General features: G+C 42.4%; 1 protein-coding gene across 7 annotated transcripts in view; it reads left to right on the forward strand.

Moving 5' to 3' along the window:
- Positions 1 to 520: 520 nt before the first annotated feature.
- Positions 521 to 19,110, forward strand: part of Luc7l (LUC7 like) — a 30,664-nt gene continuing 12,074 nt past the window's right edge. For 2 of the 7 annotated variants that reach the window (XR_007833112.1, XM_051168344.1), the window contains exons 1-5: positions 522 to 709; positions 2,658 to 2,752; positions 7,264 to 7,362; positions 16,369 to 16,479; positions 18,571 to 18,714. Coding sequence is in view for 6 of the 7 variants with exons in the window: in XM_051168344.1 (XP_051024301.1) it covers positions 649 to 709; positions 2,658 to 2,752; positions 7,264 to 7,362; positions 16,369 to 16,479; positions 18,571 to 18,714 (510 nt within the window). In the remaining variant the exon portion in view is untranslated. The other 5 variants (XM_051168348.1, XM_051168349.1, XM_051168345.1 and 2 more) reach the window with 5 other exon arrangements.

Here is a 19,110-nt window from a genome sequence, read left to right on the forward strand (position 1 = left end):
ACTATATAAGAGCCTGTTTCCAACAAAAGAAATGGAGGCAGGTACATTTGCACATTTCTGTAATTGCAGCATTTGGTAAGAAAGGAAATGTAGGAGGGTCAGGAATGCAAGATCATCTTCAGCTACATAGTAAGTTCAAGGTCAGCATGGGCACCATGAGACCATATTATATAAACAAAGAAGGAACAAGATATAACCTAGAAATGTTTAAATAACTTTTTTTTTTTTTTTTGGTCGAGACAGGGTTTCTCTATGTAGCCTTGGCTTTCCTGGACTCACTATGTAGCCCAGGCTAGCCTCGAACTCACAGTGATCCCCCTGCCTCTGCCTCCCGAGTGCTGGGATGAAAGGCGTGCGCCACCACCTCCTGGCCAGCTATATTTAATTTGATCGACTAACATCTCCTTAGAGCATAGAATTTGGTGTTTCAGAGACCAGGGCGAAATCAGGGTTGGAGCGACGCCTGGTATCCGAAACTACATTTCCCGGCAGGCCCTGCATCAACGTCGACGAACTTCCTCCCAGCATTCTCCGCGGCGGGAAAGTGCCAAGCGGGCTTCAGGCCGGTAGGACTACCTTTCGTCGTCGCTGTTTGCCGCTGCTGCCGTTGAGTTGTGAGGAGCTTCCCGGCCGTCTCCACTGGCCACCATGTCCGCCCAGGCGCAGATGCGGGCCCTGCTGGACCAGCTCATGGGCACGGCACGGGACGGTGAGTCTGAGCAGCCGTCCCAGCGCTAGGCGGGGGCGGGAGTAAGGCGAGGCCGCCTGGCAGCCTGAGGCGAGGGCCGTGACAGTGTGCGCCTGCGCGGGGCGCCATTTCCCTCCCCTGCTCGCCGAGCCTAGGCTCCGCCGGGCCTTTGTCTGATCTTCTTGGCCAGCGAGTCTGCCGCGGCCGCCGTGTCTTACTCGTTCCGCCGGCCTCCTCCATGAGAGGCCGATCCGACGGTGGGGTTTGGCCCCCTTCCCGTTTTTCATCATGCGACTTCTCTGGGTCGGCACCGCGGCTCGGCGCCGCCCGGCATACTGGAGCGTCGGCGAAGGGCTGGATCCGGCGCAGGCTCCGGGGTGCTGGCTGCCGGGTGGCGGAATTCCTCTGATGCTTCTCGGAGGAGAGGCGACCCCGGAAGGAGCTGGACGGGTTTCGAAAACCCCGGGTGTTCTTGCTCCAGACGGTTACAAGGGGAGCCGCAAATGAGCGTTTCTAACGTGGGTTCCTCCGTGTACTTTTCTAGCCTTCCCAGCCTTCATTCCCCGGCCTCACAGACTAGCCTCGGTTTAGTCAGCTCTTGGCATTCGTTAGGTAGGTGGTTCTGTAGGGAGGCGTGCAAGATCATGGTGTCTCAGGAGAAAGCAGTTGCATCCTAGCAGAGCTAGGTCCCTGCTGTGGTTTGTGTTTTCATTTTTACTAAAGTAAATGGAGTTGTAATTTCACACTGGCACATTTCGCAGGGCTGTGCAGATTTCTTGCACCATTTCGTAGGTCAATAAGTGCTTTTAGCTTTCTTTGTATGTTGAGTTGCTTTTGAATTGCTGCCCATATTTTTATTTCATACAAACTGAACAATTGTGGCCCCTCTATTTTATTTATAAAGGTTCAGTGTATCTTTGCCTGCCTACATCAATCTGCAAGGGAGTTGCAGAAAAGCCTCATGTTCATCGAGCCGTGAGTCACAACCAATTTCTAAGCTGTTATAACAAAAAAGTGTTTGCTTTTTTTCCACAAGTAACTTTAAAAGTGTAGTTTAGAAAGAAAACATTTTCAGTAAAAAGACACTACATTAATCCTGGATGCTTGCAAATCCTGAAATTTATTCCTCCTTGACTATTACACAGCACTGTGTCCTATACACAGATTAGCCTTAAAATTTGTCACATACCACTTTGCCTTTACTTTTATGTATCATTCCCCCTGACTTCCTTACTGCAGGTGTGGGCAAGAAAGCTTTTCCTTTAAAACTTTTCAACAGCGGGCATAAATTTCTGCAGCTGAGTTCTTGAAGAATGCAGATGGGTACAGTATGTGTTGGAGTTCACAGTGTGTATTGACTAACCTGATGCTTTTTTTATTTTTTTATTTTTTTCCTTTCTTTGGTATTGTCTGTTAAAAGTGACTCCCAGGTGCCAACTTTCCTTTATGGGTGGGGATGAAAGGGGAATAAGAAGAAAAGGTCTAGAGATATTTAACAGTCAGTGACAGAGCTTAAAAGCTTTCTTCCTCTTGTAGCTTTTGGTAAAACACTGCCTATTAATTTGACTATAACAAAAAGATTAGATTTCTAAATAGCTTTGGTTGGTGGAAATTACCAACCGTAAGTCGTATGTGCTGGATTCGTGGCACTTTGATTACATGGGTCTTGGTGTGTCATTGCCCACATGTGTACTTGGGCTGATGCCTTTTGATGCTCACTTTTACTTCTGACTCCTTGGTTTAATGATGGAGTTAGATGTGATTAAGTGTGCTTCTTATAAAATACTTAGATTAAAAAATACCTACATTTCATTTCAATTGTAAATATCTTTAGATCAGTTTCTTAGTGTACATGATGGGAAAAATACGGAAATGCTAGTCTGCAAATCATCCAGGTGTATTATTGTGCCAGATAGTGTTGTGTAGTTAATGAGATAATACTTTATTTAAAACCACAAATGAATTTCAGGAGATGAAACCAGACAGAGGGTCAAGTTTACAGACGATCGTGTCTGCAAGAGTCACCTTCTGGATTGCTGCCCCCATGACATCCTTGCTGGGACGGTAGGTGAATTTCTGAGCCTTGTTATGGATTACTCAGAAAGCGTGGGACAGTAGAAGTAAAAGGGTTTTTTTTACATCGGAAAGAGGGAGATACTATTTTAAAAAATTAAATGGGGGCTAGTGAGGTAGCTTAGTGGTTAAGAACACTTGTTGTGGGGCTGGAGAGATGGCTCAGAGGTTAAGAATACTGTCTGCTCTATGAGAGGTCCTGAGTTCAATTCCCGTCAGTAATCTGTAATGAGATCTGATGCTCTCTGGTGTACAGGCACACATACAGGCGAACACTGTATACGTAATAAGTAAATCTTTTAAGAAACGGACAATGATTGTTTTTTAAAAAAAAAAAAAAAACACAAAAAACACTTGTTGCTCTTGCAGAGGACTGGGGTTTGAATCTCAGTGCCCACATGGTAGCTTACAAATATCTGTAACTCCAGTTTCAGGGCATCTGACACATATGAACTCTATAGACAACTATATTCATGTGCAGAAACCTATACACAGGCATATACATATACATAATTTAAAAATAATGAAAATAAGTCTTAAAATTAAATAATGCTTAAAATACAACTTTTAAGGTTAGAGTTGCCGAAACACCCACTTCATACTGTTGTAAAGAATTAAGTTGGAGCCGGGCGTGGTGGCACACACCTTTAATCCCAGTGCCTTAAATCCCAGCACTTGAGAGGCAGAGGCAGACAGGTCACTATGACTAACCGAGTATGACAGTCTGGGAGACGCACAGACCAAGGGATATAAAAGACACGGGATAATGCTGGGAAGCCCTGGGGTGTGGTGGAATGTGTGTTGATTAACAGTGTAATCCAGCTGGGTACAGGCTGTGATGTGCCACAGTGATGAGTAGGGAAACCAAGACAGAGACTCTATACTGTCTACAGCTTTTCCATAAAACTAACATTCCTAAACCCAGAGCACCTTTAAATGCCATCATGGAACCGGTTTTGGTGGCGCACGCCTTTAATCGGGAGGCAGAGGCAGGCAGATCACTGTGAGTTCGAGGCTAGCCTGGTCTACAAAGTGAGTCTAGGGTAGCCAAGGCTACACAGAGAGACCCTGTCTCAAAAACAAAACAAAAAAAGAATTATAGGACTGGAGAGATGGCTCAGTGGTTAAGAGTATGGGTCTTTTTCAGAGGACCCAAGTTCAATTTCTAGGACCCACTCAGCAGTTTACAGCTGTCTTAATTTTAGTCCCCAGGCGATCTGACACCCTCTTGTGGTCTCTTTGGGGACCAGGCATGTACATGGTGCACAGACCATATATGCAGGCAAAATATCCATACAAATTAAAATAAGTAAAAATGTAAGCAGATTACAGAAGAATTGGTGCCCATCTGTTATCTTTAAAAAATAGTTCTTGTTGAAATTTTCATATACACATACAGTGAATTTTAATCATATTCACCCCTCCTTTCTTAGGAGATATGTTTGTGAGGGTCTCATGGGACACTTTGAGTAGGAACTTGTGTGAGGAGTGGGTGTTTTTCAGGTAGAATTCCATTTTCCTTTACCATGCAAAATCTGTTGTCCTTCAAATTATAGATTGTTGGTAGAATTTTGGGGTTATGAAACATTTTCTAATATAAAATTTATAATGCAGTTAGATTTTTGAAAAATTGTTTTGCTTTGTTTTTGGATTTTTTGAGACAGGGTCTCTCTGTGTAGCTTTGGCTATCCTAGACTCACTTTGTAGACCAGGCTGGCCTTGAACTCACAGCAATCTGCCTACCTCTGCCTCCCAAGTGCTGAGATTAAAGCCTTGCTCTACCACGCCCAGCTGAAAATTTGTTTGATCTTATTTCAAGTTGAATATATGTTAGAATTTATTCTAGCATGATATTTATATGTATGTATATATGCATGTATGTATGTATATACATACACATAATTTTATTTGTGTGTAGACTTGAGTACATGGAGGTCCCCACAGAGGCTAGAAAAATGCATTGGATCATCTGGGATTGGAATTACAGGTGGTTTTGTATTACAGGGTGCCTGACAGTAAACCCAGGCCTTCTGAAAGCCCAGCAAGTGCTCTTAATTTCAGAACCATCCTTTCAGTCCCTGCTTGGTTTCAACTTAATTACTTATATTTTTATTTAGAGTGTGTATGTGTGTGTGTTTATGTTTGGTTTGTTTGTTTGTTTGTTTGTTTGTTTTTCGAGACAGGGTTTCCCTGTGTAGCCTTGGCTGTCCTGGACTCGCTTTGTAGACCAGGCTGGCCTCGAACTCAGCGATCCATCTGCCTCTGCCTCCCAGCGCACGTGTTTGTATTTTGTGTGTCTGTTCTTTTAGGCACCACAGTGTTCATGTAGTCATCTTGTAGGACAACTTGGAAGAACATTCTTTTCCACCCTGTTAAATTGGGGATTGCACTCAATTGTCACGTGGCTTTTCCTGCTGGGTCATATTATCAGCCTCTAATAGAAAATAAAAGTCAATTGACGATCACATTGATTGGATACTTTTGTAACTCTTTCTGAATAATACAGATAAATACAGGTTTTGTGTTTGGAATGTGGTTTCATTTGAAATTAAATTTATGACAAAACAATGGAGAGAATCATCTGCCATATTTTTGCCACTTAGAGTGAAAAAGTGTTTTACAAAAGACTAGTTTAAGGCCTCACACTATTATGAATGAGGATATAAAACCAACCATTGATTGTATGAAAGTATGTGCCAAATAAAATATTTCATGGTGAATCATGGATTTAAAAAATTGTATAGTGGTATTTATGCATGCATGTGTTAATACACTCATGTAGAAGCCAGAGGAGGATAGTAGGTATTGTCCTCTCATCACTAGTCACCTGGTCCCTTGAGTCTTCTTTGTTTGTTTTTTTAGAGAGAGGGTTTCCTCGGTAGCCCTGGCTGTCCTAGGACTTGCTATGTAGACCAGGCTACAATTGCCAAAACTTGATTACTCTGTACTTCCTCTCCCTCTTTTGGAGACAGGGTCTTTCTATGTGTACCAGGCAGCTTCCTCACAATGATCCATCTGCCTCTTGCTCCCAAGTGCTGGAATTAAAGTTCTTTACTTCTCCTGGCATGGAAGCATCTGACTATCAAAGATTCGAGAACTGCCTGGATAGAAACTTCCTAGAGTGTCTTGCCCTTGCCAATCCCATATCTTGTCCTCTTCTTCATTAAATGCTTGGGATAATGGAAAAATAAAAGTAAAATTGACGGAGTCCAAGACAGCCAAGGCTACACAGAGAAACCCTGTCTTGAAAAACCAAAACAAATTGGCAAAAGCTAATACCTTTTTTTTTCTTTTTTTCTTTCTTTCTTTCTTTTTTTTTTTTTTTAAATGAGACAAAGTCTCTGTATAGCCCTGGCTATCCTGGAGTTTCTTGTATTGACCAGGTGGCTTGGAAGTCACAGAGGTTTTGTAAGTGCTGTAATTAAATAAATGCACCATCACAACCCCACTAGTCTTTTTTTTTTGTTTGTTTGTTTGTTTGTTTTTCGAGACAGGGTTTCTCTGTGTAGCCTTGGCCATCCTGGACTCACTTTGTAGACCAGGCTGGCCTCGAACTCACAGCGATCCACCTGCCTCTGCCTCCCGAGTGCTGGGATTAAAGGCGTGCGCCACCACGCCCGGCTTAACCCCACTAGTCTTATTTATTTATTTACCCAGTTGTTTTCAGGGTCTCAAAAATGATACAAACATTTTTACTGCTAAATGTATTGTTCCAAGTGTCATATAATTATGGTAGTAAAAGAGAATTACATGGACTAGAGAGATAAGCTCGTAGTTAAAAGAGCATTTGCTGCTTTTACAGAGTATCCTAGTTCACTTCTCAGTACCCACATAATGGTTCACAACCACTGTAATTCCAGTTTTAGGAGATCTGATTTAGCTAGCTTATGATCTCTGAAGCACTAGGCAAAACACTCATAAACAAAATAAATTATTTCCCTCACCCCCAACAGGGTTTCTCTGTGTGGTCCAGCTGTTCTGGAGAGGAGCTCACTTTCTAGACCAGGCTGGCCTTGAATTCACAGAACAGCCTGCTTGGGATTAAAGGCAGGGTCACCACTACCCAGCTACATAAATCTAAAAAATGGAAAAAGAAAAAAATGTACATTTCTAGGTTATAACTTATTTTTTTTGTTTGTTTCTATAGTATGGTCTCCTTGCCCGTGGTCTATGTAACTGAAGATTACTTAGATTTCTGGCCTTCCTTTCCTTCCTTACCAAATGCTGCAGTTACAGAAATGTACAAATGTGCCTCCATTTCTTTTGTTGGAAACAGGGTTTTATGTAGTCCAGGTTGGTTTTGAACTTGGTATCCTGTTTCCACTCAGCCTCCAGACTATTGAGATTATCAGCATATACCATTATATTTGTTCATTTCTTGATTTACTACCTATAAAACTATATTGGCTTATTTCAGTGAAAGTTGAAATGCTAAATTATATCAATTACATGCTTTCTAAAATGGATATGTGTTGATGTATAATTTTTTTTTTCTCCCACAGCGCATGGATTTAGGAGAATGTACCAAAATCCACGACTTGGCCCTCCGAGCAGATTATGAAATTGCAAGTAAAGAAAGAGACCTGTTTTTTGAATTAGATGTAAGATTTTTTTTGGATGTTGATTTATCTGTGCTGCAAGTAGTATCAATCACTATTGACAGTAATGTAATGTTTGTAAGTTACAAAGGGAAATAATTAAATATGCACTTGCTAACCACTTTAAAGTTCTAGAACACAACAGGTGCAATTTTTTTTTTTTTTTTTTTTAAAAACAGGGTTTCTCTGTGTGTATTCTTGGCTGTCCTGGACTCACTATGTAGACCAGGCTGGCCTTGAGCTCACAGTGATCCGCCTGCCTCTGCCTCCCAAGTGCTGGGATTAAAGGCGTGTGCCACCATGCCTGGCAACAGGTGCAATCTTATATTCATGTGATTTTCAAACTGTTACCGTCTTGAACTTTTTTTCTTTTTTCTTTTCTTTTTTGGTTTTTCCAGACTAGGTTTCTCTGTGTAGTACTGCACTCGCTTTGAAGACCAGGCTGGCCTCCAATTTACAGAGATCCACCTGCCTCTGCCTCCCTCCCAAGTGCTGGGATTAAAACCCTGCACCAGGCTGGATGTGGTGGCACATGCCTTTAATCCCAGCACTTGGGAGGCAGAGGCAATTGGATCGCATTGAGTTTGAGGACAGCCTGGTCTACAAAGGGAGTCCAGGACAGCCAAGCAGCCAAGGCTACACAGAGAAACCCTGTCTAAACAAACAAACCAAAAAAATACACAAAAAAAGCCTGTACCACCGCACCTGGCCATTGTTTGCCTTTTTTTTTTTTTTTTAATTTATTTATTCTTGTTACATCTCAATGTTTATCCCATCCCTTATATCCTCCCATTCCCCCCCCCCCATTTTCCCCTTATTCCCCTCCCCTATGACTGTTCCTGAGGGGGATTACCTCCCCCTGTATATGCTCATAGGGTATCAAGTCTCTTCTTGTTTTTTGTTTTTAAATAATATAGAGAGGTTTATTAAGAGAGGGGGATTATTTGCCCTTTTTTAAAAAATAATAATAATCCAGAGAGGTTTACTATATGAGCATGGGGTAGAGAAAAAAGGGGGTATACCCCAGAGAGAAACAGAGAGATAGGGAGATAGAGACAGCAAGAGAGAGAGGGAGGAAGAGAATAAGAGATAAGAGCCATAGTTTACTTTTTAACATGTGTCTCATATAGCCCATTCAGGTAACACTTGCTATATAGCCAAGGAAGTTGAGATTACAGAAATATGTCATCATGGCTAAGGCTACACAGAGAAACCCTGTCTCGAAAAACCAAAAAAAAAAAAAAAAAAAAAAAAAAAAAAAAAAAACAGAAATATGTCATCATGATAGATTTATGTAGTGTTGGCAGTTGAACTCAGAGCTTTATGCATGTTAGGCAAGCATTCTACCAATTAAACTATATTCCCAGTCCTTGGAAATTTTTAGCAAAGAAGCTCTTACCTTAAGATAACAGCTTTCAAAAAGTGATGGAATTGATTGGCATTTCACTTCAAGCAGTGTTTCTCTTTGGATGTCCTAAGCCAAAACGCCAGTGTACTTATATCCTTCATTATTTATTTGTAAATGGGCATTTTGTCTGCTTGTATGTCTGCTGTCTGTGCCATTTGTCTTTTCTGGTGCCAATGGAGACCAAGAATAGGCTTTGGGTTCCTTGACATTGAAGTTAGATTTGTGAGCCGCATTATAGGTGCTAGAGACAAAGCCTGTGTCCTATGGATGAGCATCCCATGTTCTTGACCTTTGAGCTTATCTCTCCAGCCTCTTAATTTTTATTAGGTTCATTCATTTATTTTTATTTTATGTGTATGGATGTTTGGTCTGCATATATATTGTGCATCATGTGTGTATCTGGAGACTTTGGAGGCTAGAAGAGGGCATTGAATTCCCTGGAACTGGAGTTAACAGCTAGTTGTGAGCCATCCATCTCTCCAGCTCCCTAATTAATTGGTTCTTTGAGATAGATTCACACTAGCAACTCAAGATGGCTGGAACTCCTGAATGCTAGGATTATAGGTATGAGCTACTATGCTTGCTTGGCTCAATGCCTTTTGTTTGTTTGCTTGCTTGCTTTTTGTTTTTTGAGACAGGGTTTCTCTGTGTAGCCTTGGCTGTCCTGGACACACTGTGTAGTCCAGGCTGGCCTTGAACTCACAGTGATCCACCTGCCTCTGCCTCCTGAGTGCGGGGATTAAAGACGTGCGCCACCACGTCTGGCTTCAGTGCTTTTCAAAAGTGTCCTGGTTAATAATTCGGAAGTTGAGATAGATCTTAAGGAGGCAACTGAAGCTTCCTTACATGGTGATTACTATATTATGAAGAGTGTGGAGTTCATGGTTTATACAACAGTATTGAAAACTATTGATCAAGCAAATAAAAAATGAGTAAACAACAAGTTGTTTTTCCCAAAAATATATAGTCTTACGCTTTGTTTTATTTTATTTTTAGCCAGGGTTTCAGTATATAGCTTTGTTTGGCTGGAACTCATATAGATACAGGCTGGTCTTGAGCTTACAGAGTTCATCCACCTCTGTCTTCTGAGTGCTGAATTTAAAGGTGTGCACTCTCCCACACTCAGCTTCTATTTTTATTTATATTAATGTAGATGCCTGTGCGCTGTGTACATCTGAGTGCAGGTGTTTGGCAGGAGTCACAGAAGATGATGGAGTGCCTGGAATTGGAGATACATGTGGTTGTGAGCCACCTGACTTGGGTGTAGGAACTGAAATCTGGTCCTCTGCAAGAGTGGTACATTTTCTTAACTGCTGAGCCAGTACACCTGCAGGCCAGAAGAGGGCACCAGATCTCATTATAGATGGTTGTGAGCCACCATGTGGTTGCTGGGAATTGAACTTAGGACCTTTGGAGGAACAGCCAATGCCCTTAACCTCTGAGCCATCTCTCAGCTTATTTTATTTTAATTTTTTTCTTTGAGATGGGTTCTCTCTGTGGCTTTGGCTGTCCTGGACTCCTTTTATAGACCAGATTGGCCTCACAGAGATCAGCTTGCCTCTATCTCCTGAGTGCTGGGATTAAAGGCGTGCACTACCACGCCCTGCTCCATCTATTCTTCTAAACAGCATTATTACATGAAAGTACATTTTATATTGGTCTGCCGGAAATCTGCCCAACAGAGTGAAGCAATTGTACCAGAGCATAGGTAGTGAAGATTTCTCTATGCCATGCCAAAGAGATGAGAGATACAACAATTACAAACATGGAAAGACATATATCAGCAGCAGGAAGTCCCTGGGGCCATGCCTCAACCAGGGTCCACCCATTGCTTGGCTTTGCAGAAAACAGTGGGCTGCCTCCAGGAAGCTCACTTATTTTTCATAGGCCCTTTCTGCATACATGGCTCTGGCATTGATGTTTAAAATTGTTCAGCGTGGTCTAGAGGTTGAGCATGCTTAGTGGTAGAGTATTTGCCTAGCTTCTGGAAGGTCCTAGATTTCATCTCAAGTGCCCTCAAAAGAGAAGAGGGGGAGGAGCTGGAGGATGCTTTAGTGGTTCACTGGCTGCTGTTCCAGAGGACCCAGGTTTAATTCCCAGCAACCACAAGCAGCTCACACCTGTCTGTAACTGCAGTTCCAGGAGATCTGATGCCCTCACACAGACACACGTGCAGGCAAAACACCAATGCACATAAATTAAAAATGTATAAATAAGCCGGGAGTGATGGCCCATGCCTTTAATCTCAGCACTCAGGAGGCAGAGGCACGTGGATCACTGTGAGTTCAAGGCCAGCCTGGTCTACAAAGCGAGTCCAGGACAGCCAAGGCTACACAGAGAAACCCTGTTTCAGGGGGAAAAATAAATTTATAAATAAAAAGAAAGAAATTTTCTTCTAACAGGATCTTTGGGGTGGAGAGATGGCTCAGTACTTAAGAGCACTGACTATTCTTCCAGAGGACCTGAGTTCAAATCCCAGCAACCACATGGTGGCTCATAACTTTGTAACTCCAGTTCCAGGAGACCTAACATCCTCACAGACATAAATGCTGGCAAAACATGAAATGAAAATAAATAATAAACTTAAAAAAGAAAGGGGAAGGAAGGGTGAGAGAGATGAAAGGAAATTACTCAAAAGAAATACTTATGTGTACATGTGAGAAATATGAGGCTGTGTGCTAGAATAAATATTTTTCTTGCTGAAAACTGCCTATAACTCCAGCTCCAGGTGATCCATTGGCCTCTTCCGGACTCTGTGGACACCTGCACTCATATCCACATACAGATATGAACATATTTACATAATTTAAAAAATGAAAATATTTGTTTACTACTGTACAGATGAAGAGCATAGAATTTAGATATGATGTGTGTTGGAGATAGAATCTTGTTCTTATTCATGACTCTCCAGTTCAACCTTTCAAAAGTTGCTACAGTAACATGAGCAGTACAGATACAAAGCACTTTTGAAAAAATTTATTTTGCCCGGCATGGTGGCGCATGCCTTTAGCCCAGCACTTGGGAGGCAGAAGCAAGTGGGTCACTGTGAGTTCGAGGCCAACCTGGTTTACAAAATCCAGGATAGCCAAGGCTACACAGAGAAATCCTGTCTCAAAAATAAATAAATAAATAAATAAAATTTAAGTTGGGCACGGTGGCACATGCCTGTAGACCCAGCCCTGGAGGAGACATAGGCAGGCCAGTCTCTGTACGTTCAAAGCCAGCCTGGTCTACAAAGGTAGTCCAAGACAGCCAAGGCTCTACAGAGAAACTCTGTCCCATAAACAAAAAGGAAGATATGTTAATTATGTATGTGTGTCTGTATTTGGGTATGTATATATAAGTTCAGGTGCCTGTAGAGGCCAGATATATCAGATCCCTTTGGAATTGGAATTACATGAAGTTGTGAGTCACGTGAAAAACTAGGGTCCTCTTCAGAAGCAGCGTTGATTTTTAACTACTGAGCCATTTCTCTACAAAGCCCTCTTTTGGTTCTCTTTAGGGATCATGTCTTTCTTTTTGAAAGAGTTTATTATGTATACAGTGTTCTGCCTGAATGTATGCCTGCACACTAGAAGAGGGCACCAGACCTCATTATAGATGGTTATGAGCACCATGTGATTGCTGGCAATTGAACTCAGGACCTAGAAGAGCAGACGGTGCTCTTAACCTCTGAGCCGTCTCTCCAGCCTGTGATCTTGTGTTTCTAAATTGAGCAGTTCCCAGAAGGGTCATATCTTTAGGAGACGCTATGCTGGCAAAAAAAAAAAAATAAATAAAAAAAAAAAAAAAAAAAAAAAAAAGAGGAGGCCTGGATGCTGTATTCATAGAAATTTTCTAAAATGATATGATGTGTAGATCTAAGCATTGAATGTGTTGTTTTTACTATAAATTTTATTTATTTTTGGTTGTTATCTGATACAAGGTCTTGCAATGTTGCCTTGGCTGCCCTGGATCTCACTGCGTAGACCAGGTTAGCCTTGAACTCACAGATCTGCCTGCATTTATCCCCTGTTTGCTCGTATTTAAGGACTATGTCACTATGCCTAGCTTAGCTTATTTTTTATTAAAGCTCCTTCCCCTCCCTCCCTTTTTCTTCTTTTTTTCTCTCTTTGGAGTGAGAGAGTCTCCTGTAGCCAAGGCTAATTTGAAACTTTGCAGCTATGGTTCTACTTTCCCTCTCAAGTGTGGTGACTACGCACATTTACCTAAAGCCAAGTAGGTACTTTTCTACAAAAATATCAAAGCTTAGAGTGTTCACCTATAATCCCAGCACTCAGGAGGCTAAAGCAAGAAGTTTATTGTTTAAGACTGGCATAGCAAAGTTCAGGGCTAGGCAGGGTACATCGTGTAACCCTGTCTTCTCTTTTCCCTCAGAACATAGTTATCTGGGTATCATGCAGGGTTGAATATGCCTAGCTCTTAGCACTTGGTTTCATTGTATCACCCCATGAGACCACTGTAGACATTATAGTAAGTGGTAGATTGTGATTAAACTCTTGTTGTAGATTCATGTTATATTATCATTTAAAATTTCCCTTTTTAACCAGTCTACATTTTAGACACTTCGAAAGGAGAGAAAGAGACAGCAAAATAGACTTGAAAAAAAATTTTTTTTTCTTTTGGTTTTTCGAGACAGGGTTTCGCGATAGTCTTGGCTATCCTAGACTCACTTTGTAGACCAGGCTGGCTTTCAACTCACAGTGATCCACCTGCCTCTGCCTCCCAAGTGTTGGGATTAAAGGTGTACACTACCATGCCTGGCTCATACTTGAATTTTATTTTATTTTATTTTGTTTTTCTTGTTTGTTTTTTGTTTTGTTTCTTTCTTCCAGATGGGGTTCTTGTGTAGCCTTGGCTGTCCTGGTATCACTCTGTAGACCAGGCTGGCTTCAAACTCAGCAATCCCCTTCCTCTGCTTCCCAAGTGCTGGGATTAAAGGAGTGTGCCACCACACCTGGCTGAATTTTGTTTTGTTTTTGTTTTTCAAAACAGGATCTCTTTGTGTAGCCCTGGCTGTTGTGAACTCACTTTGTAGATCATACTGTCCTTGAACATCGATCCACCTGCCTCTGCCTCCCCGAGTGTTGGGATTAAAGGTGTGGACCACCATGCCCAGTGACTTCCTTGAATTTTAAAGAGTCAGCCTGGACTATAAAGTGAGTCTAGGACAGCCAAGGCTATGCAAAGAGACCCTGTTTCAAAAACAAAAACAAAAACAAAAACAAACAAAAAACTCAAACAACAATAGAAAAAACCTTGTGGGTCCATTCTAAGACATACCAAGATCTGCTTTACTGGATCTGTTGTGTTACCATTTAGTTTTTAGATTTTTAGACATTTGAGTCCATTACCAGTGGACTAAGAATCTGCTTTAGAAGCATTTTTGCTTGATAAAAGTGTGGCTCTGCATGGCTCCTAGGAGTAGGTCATTGGTCTGTCCTGGGTACACAGTAGGGGAGCACTTTTTGAGAGAGCTTGGGAACACCTTAGGATCCTGTATTGGGAGCTGTTATTCTAGGTAAGGTGACCAGCTTCTCATCTTTCCAGAAGTACAGCATGCAAATATGTTAGCAAACACAGGGCCGATCTTCCCTTTCCTTTCCCTCCCTCTCTTTCTCCTTCCCTCTCCCTTCCTCCCTGCTTTGAGACAGGGTTTCTCTGTGTAGCCCTGGATGCCTGGAAGTGGCTCTGTAGACCAGGCTGTCTTGGAACTCACAGATCTGCCTGCCCCTGCCTCTCAAGTGATGAAATTAAAGGTGCACATTACCACTGCCCAGCTTTCTCTTAACCATTTTTGTCTGAGTTCTTGGAAACAGATTCAGTTTTAATACTTTCATGCTTTCTCAGCAAGGTCTTTTTACCCACTGAACCACCTCCTCCCTGTACCTCCCCTCTATGTTTGGAGTGCTGCCTCTTTATCATAGACTCAAGCCCCACATTGGCCTCTAACTCATAGTAATCCTCCTGTCCCAGTCTCCTGTATGCCTATGGAGGCCAGATGACAACCTTGGCTTTTTTTCATAGGTGCTGCCCATTTGTGGGATTTTTGTTGTTTGCTTTTATTTTTTATTTTTTACATTTATTAGCTTATGTGTATATGTATACACATTTGTGGAAAAGAGTTGTGTCTTTCCATCATATGGTTTCCAAGGACTGAAGTCAGAAAAATCAGGTTTGGTGTCCAGTTCCTTTATCCACTGAAGTATCTTACCAGCTCTTCACCTTATTATTTGAGGCAGGATCTCTCATTGGCCTGGGATGTGCCAAGTAGTTGAGGCTGGCTAGTGGGAAACGCAAGAGACCAACCTGTTTACACCTCCCCAGTGCTGGGGTTTTTGTTTGTTTTGTTTTGCTTTGCTTTGTTTTTTGAGACAGAGTTTCTCTATGTAGCCTTGGCTGTCCTGGACTCACTTTGTAGACCAGGCTGGCCTTGAACTCACTGCGATCTGCCTGCCTCTGCCTCCCGAGTGCTGGGACTGCTGGGATTTTAAAGACTCATTGCCATGTGTATACTTTTGAGGGATTGAATTCAGGTAGCTATGTTTGCATGGCTAACACTTGACCAACTAAACAATTCCTTGGTCTTGGTAATGTTACAGAGAGTTGGAGAACGTTCTACAAGTTTAGAAATTAATCAGATTTGGTTTGAGAAAACCTTGATTTAAGATGATTATGTTAACTGTCATAATAAATTTATAAGCAGAGTATCTTACAGCTGTGCTGTCACTACAGATAGCAATTGCAGAGACAGGAATTGCAATTTTTTGTTTTATTTTGGTTTTTTGAGACAGGGTTTCTCTGTGTAACATCCCTGGTTGTCCTGGACTCACTTTGTAGACCATACTGGCCTTAAAGTCACAGAGATATGCTTGCCTTTGCCTTCCAAGTGCTGGGTGGAATTGCAATTTTTAAATTTTTGTGTTTTTGAGATAGGGTTTCTCTGCTTAGCCTTGGCTGTCCTGGACTCACTTTATAACCTGGGCTGGCCTCAAACTCATAGAGATCCACCTGCCTCTGCCTCTGCCTCCCAGAGTGCTGGGCTTACAGGCATGTGCCACCACCCCTGGGTTTTTTTAAATTTTTTGAGATGAGGCCTTATATGTAACCTTGGTTGGCATAGAACTCAGATGTGTCTACCTCTTCTCTCGAGTGGTGAGATAAAAGGCATGTCTCCCTAGTCTACATAGGGAGTTTTAGACCCACAAGGGCTGCATAGTATGACCCCCATCTCAAAACAATAACAAAAGAACAAAATAAATAAAGACGTTTGTTCCTGTTACATACATAGGTGCCAAGACTGTACAGTGTTGGCACTCTGGAGGCTAAGGCAAGAAGATTGTGGATTCAAGGCCAATCTGTAATACATAGCAAATTTTGTGCCAGCCTGGTCTATGAGAAAGTTGGAACTTGGCAGGGGAGACTCATCTGGAGATAAAATTCAGTAGAGTGCTTTCCTAACATACTCATTCATGGTCTTCAGTTTAATCTTCATTATTCTTCCCAAATAAAAGCCATAGCAATGACCCCCCCCTCCGACTTCAAACCCCCCCCCCCCCAAATGCAATGTTGATCATAGCTCTCTGCTTTTCCCAAACTAGGCTATGGATCACTTAGAGTCCTTCATTGCTGAGTGTGATCGGAGAACTGAACTTGCCAAGAAGCGCCTGGCAGAAACACAGGAGGAGATCAGTGCAGAAGTTTCTGCCAAGGTATAATAAGTGACTGGTATAACTTACTCTTTGGGGATTCTGGGTAGATGGTGCTTTCTACCTTGATTGTCCCCAGTGGAGACAGGGTCTATGACCAGGCATTTGCATGTCACAGGAACCTGTCTAGACTGCCTGCCTGCCTTTCATTCTTTTTGAGACAGTCTTACTAAGTAGAAAAACCTTGAACTCACAGAGATCTGCCTATACCCCCACGTTCAGCCACAGAAGGCTGTATGCAGATACCAATTAAAATTTCTTAGGCTCGGCGTGGTGGCGCACGCCTTTAATCCCAGCACTTGGGAGGCAGAGGCAGGCGGATCGCTGTGGGTTCGAGGCCAGCCTGGTCTACAAAGTAAGCCCAGGACAGCCAAGGCTACTCAGACCCTGTCTCAAAATAAATAAATAAATAAATAAATAAATAAATAAATAAATAAATAAATAAATAAATAAATTTCTTAGGCTATATGCAGTTACTAATTTTAAAAAGATGCTTCTTTTCTGGGAAGACCTAGTAATTAGGTATTTTGCTTGCAACCTAAGTTTGTATGTTAAACCTTGACATTTTACTACCCATACCCAGAAGACATAAAGAGATACAAAAAGTGACTTGTGCGTCATTGCAAAAGAAAAGCAGCATGCAGCAGTGCACATGGATTTACTTAGTGTCTGTTGTAATGACAGTAAGGACGTCATAGTCTTATTTTGAGACAGGGTTTCCAGCTGGCCTTGAACTGACTATGGAAGTGAGAATGATCTTGAAGTTCTGACACACACCCCTGTAGGTTTTGAGCTTTTTATTTTTATTTTTATTTTTTGTTTTTCCAGACAAGGTTTCTCTGTGTAGCCTTGCCTGTCCTAGGCACTATAGACTAAGCTGGCCTTGAACTCAGTCTATCAGCCCGCCTGCCTCTGCTTCCCTAGTGCTAGGATTAAAGGTGTGTGCCACCAGACCCGGTGGCTTTGAACTTTTTTAAACCTACTTTATTTGATGCTCTTTAATGCTTATGTCTACTTTATTTGTAGCTCTTTAATGGTTAATGGGAACAGGAGAAGTAGATCTTTTGTTTTTCGAGACAGGGTCTCTCTATGTAGCTTTGGCTGTCTTGAACTCGCTTTGTAGACCAGGCTGGCCTCCACTCACAGTGATCCACCTGCCTCTGCCTGCAGAGTGCTGGGGTTAAAGGCGTGCGCAACTACACCTGGCAGCGTAGACTTCTTTAGCATCAGTTCTTTGGAGCAGTGTCATTGGTTTAAACAGTAAACCATCAATTCAGCAAAGGTGACTCCAGCCACAGCTGCTGGACCTCAAAACGTTCTCTGGAGCGGTTCGCTCTAGGAGGTCTAGAAGTGGAGCGATGAATAGGTGAGACAGAAAAGCCCAGCCTCAGAGCCCATACTAGGACCGTTATCAGCTGGCAAAGACCATGCCCCACAAGAGGCGGCTTCTCTTCTAGTGGACAGACATCACTCCTTCTCTCACAGGTCTCTCCAGTGGAAAAACACAGCACACCCTCACACAAGTCTTGTTTCACATCCCACATGTGGGATCAAAACAAAAACATATTTACATCCACTAGCTATACACACACACAATGCTGTGTGTTTATTTATCGAGATGTTGGCGGATAGGCCACTAGCTACATTTTCACTGAGCCTCAAGGCTTTTTTTTTAGATTATGTATACATGGCTCTGCCTGCATATGCACCTGCAGGCCACAGGAGGGCATCAGATCACATTGAGATGGTTATGAGCCACCATGTGGTTGTTGGGAATTGAACTCAAGACCTCTGTAAGAGCAGCCAGTGCTCTTAACCTCTGAGCCATCTCTCCAGCCCTGAGGTTCAAGTCCTTAGGATACATTCAGAGGAACATACAGCAAGAAAAAGAGGTATATTTGTTTTCTTCTCCCCCCCCCCCCACTGCCATCCCCCACCCTCAGCTGTCCTGGACTCACTTTGTAGAATAGGCTGGCCTTGAACTCACTGAAATCCGTTTCTCTATGCTTTTATGGGCCACCAAACCCAGCTACTTCTTTTTTCTTTGTAACGCCAAGTATTACTTGATGTTTGATGTCTGATTCTCTGTTTCAGGCAGAAAAAGTACATGAGTTGAATGAAGAAATAGGAAAACTCCTTGCTAAAGCTGAGCAGCTAGGAGCTGAAGGAAATGTGGATGAGTCTCAGAAGATTCTTATGGAAGTGGAGAAAGTTCGTGCAAAGAAGAAAGAAGCAGAGGTTGGTCATTGTTTTTGAGATGTGGTCTCTTTCTTTTCTTTCTTTCCTCCCCTCCACCCCAGACAGGGTTTCTCTGTGTAGCCTTGGCTGTCCTGAACTCGATTTGTAAACCAGGCTGGCCTCAAATTCACAGAACTCCTCCTGCCTCTGCCTCTGGAGTGCTGGGATTAAAGGCATGTGGCACCACACCCGGATTTATTTGTTTGTTTGTTTGTTTATTTATTTATTTATTGATTGATTGATTGTGACAGGGTCCTGTGTGTCCTGGACTTGCTTTGTAGACCAGGCTGGCCTCAAACTCAGAGATCAGCCAGCGCCAGTTTTTGTTTACTGTTTGAAATCTCTTCCTACTCTGGTTCAGAGACTTACCTCCCTACGGATCTCTGAGAGCAGTTC

Source organism: Acomys russatus, chromosome 25 (assembly GCF_903995435.1).
Source record: "Acomys russatus chromosome 25, mAcoRus1.1, whole genome shotgun sequence".
NCBI classification, from domain to species: domain Eukaryota; kingdom Metazoa; phylum Chordata; class Mammalia; order Rodentia; family Muridae; genus Acomys; species Acomys russatus.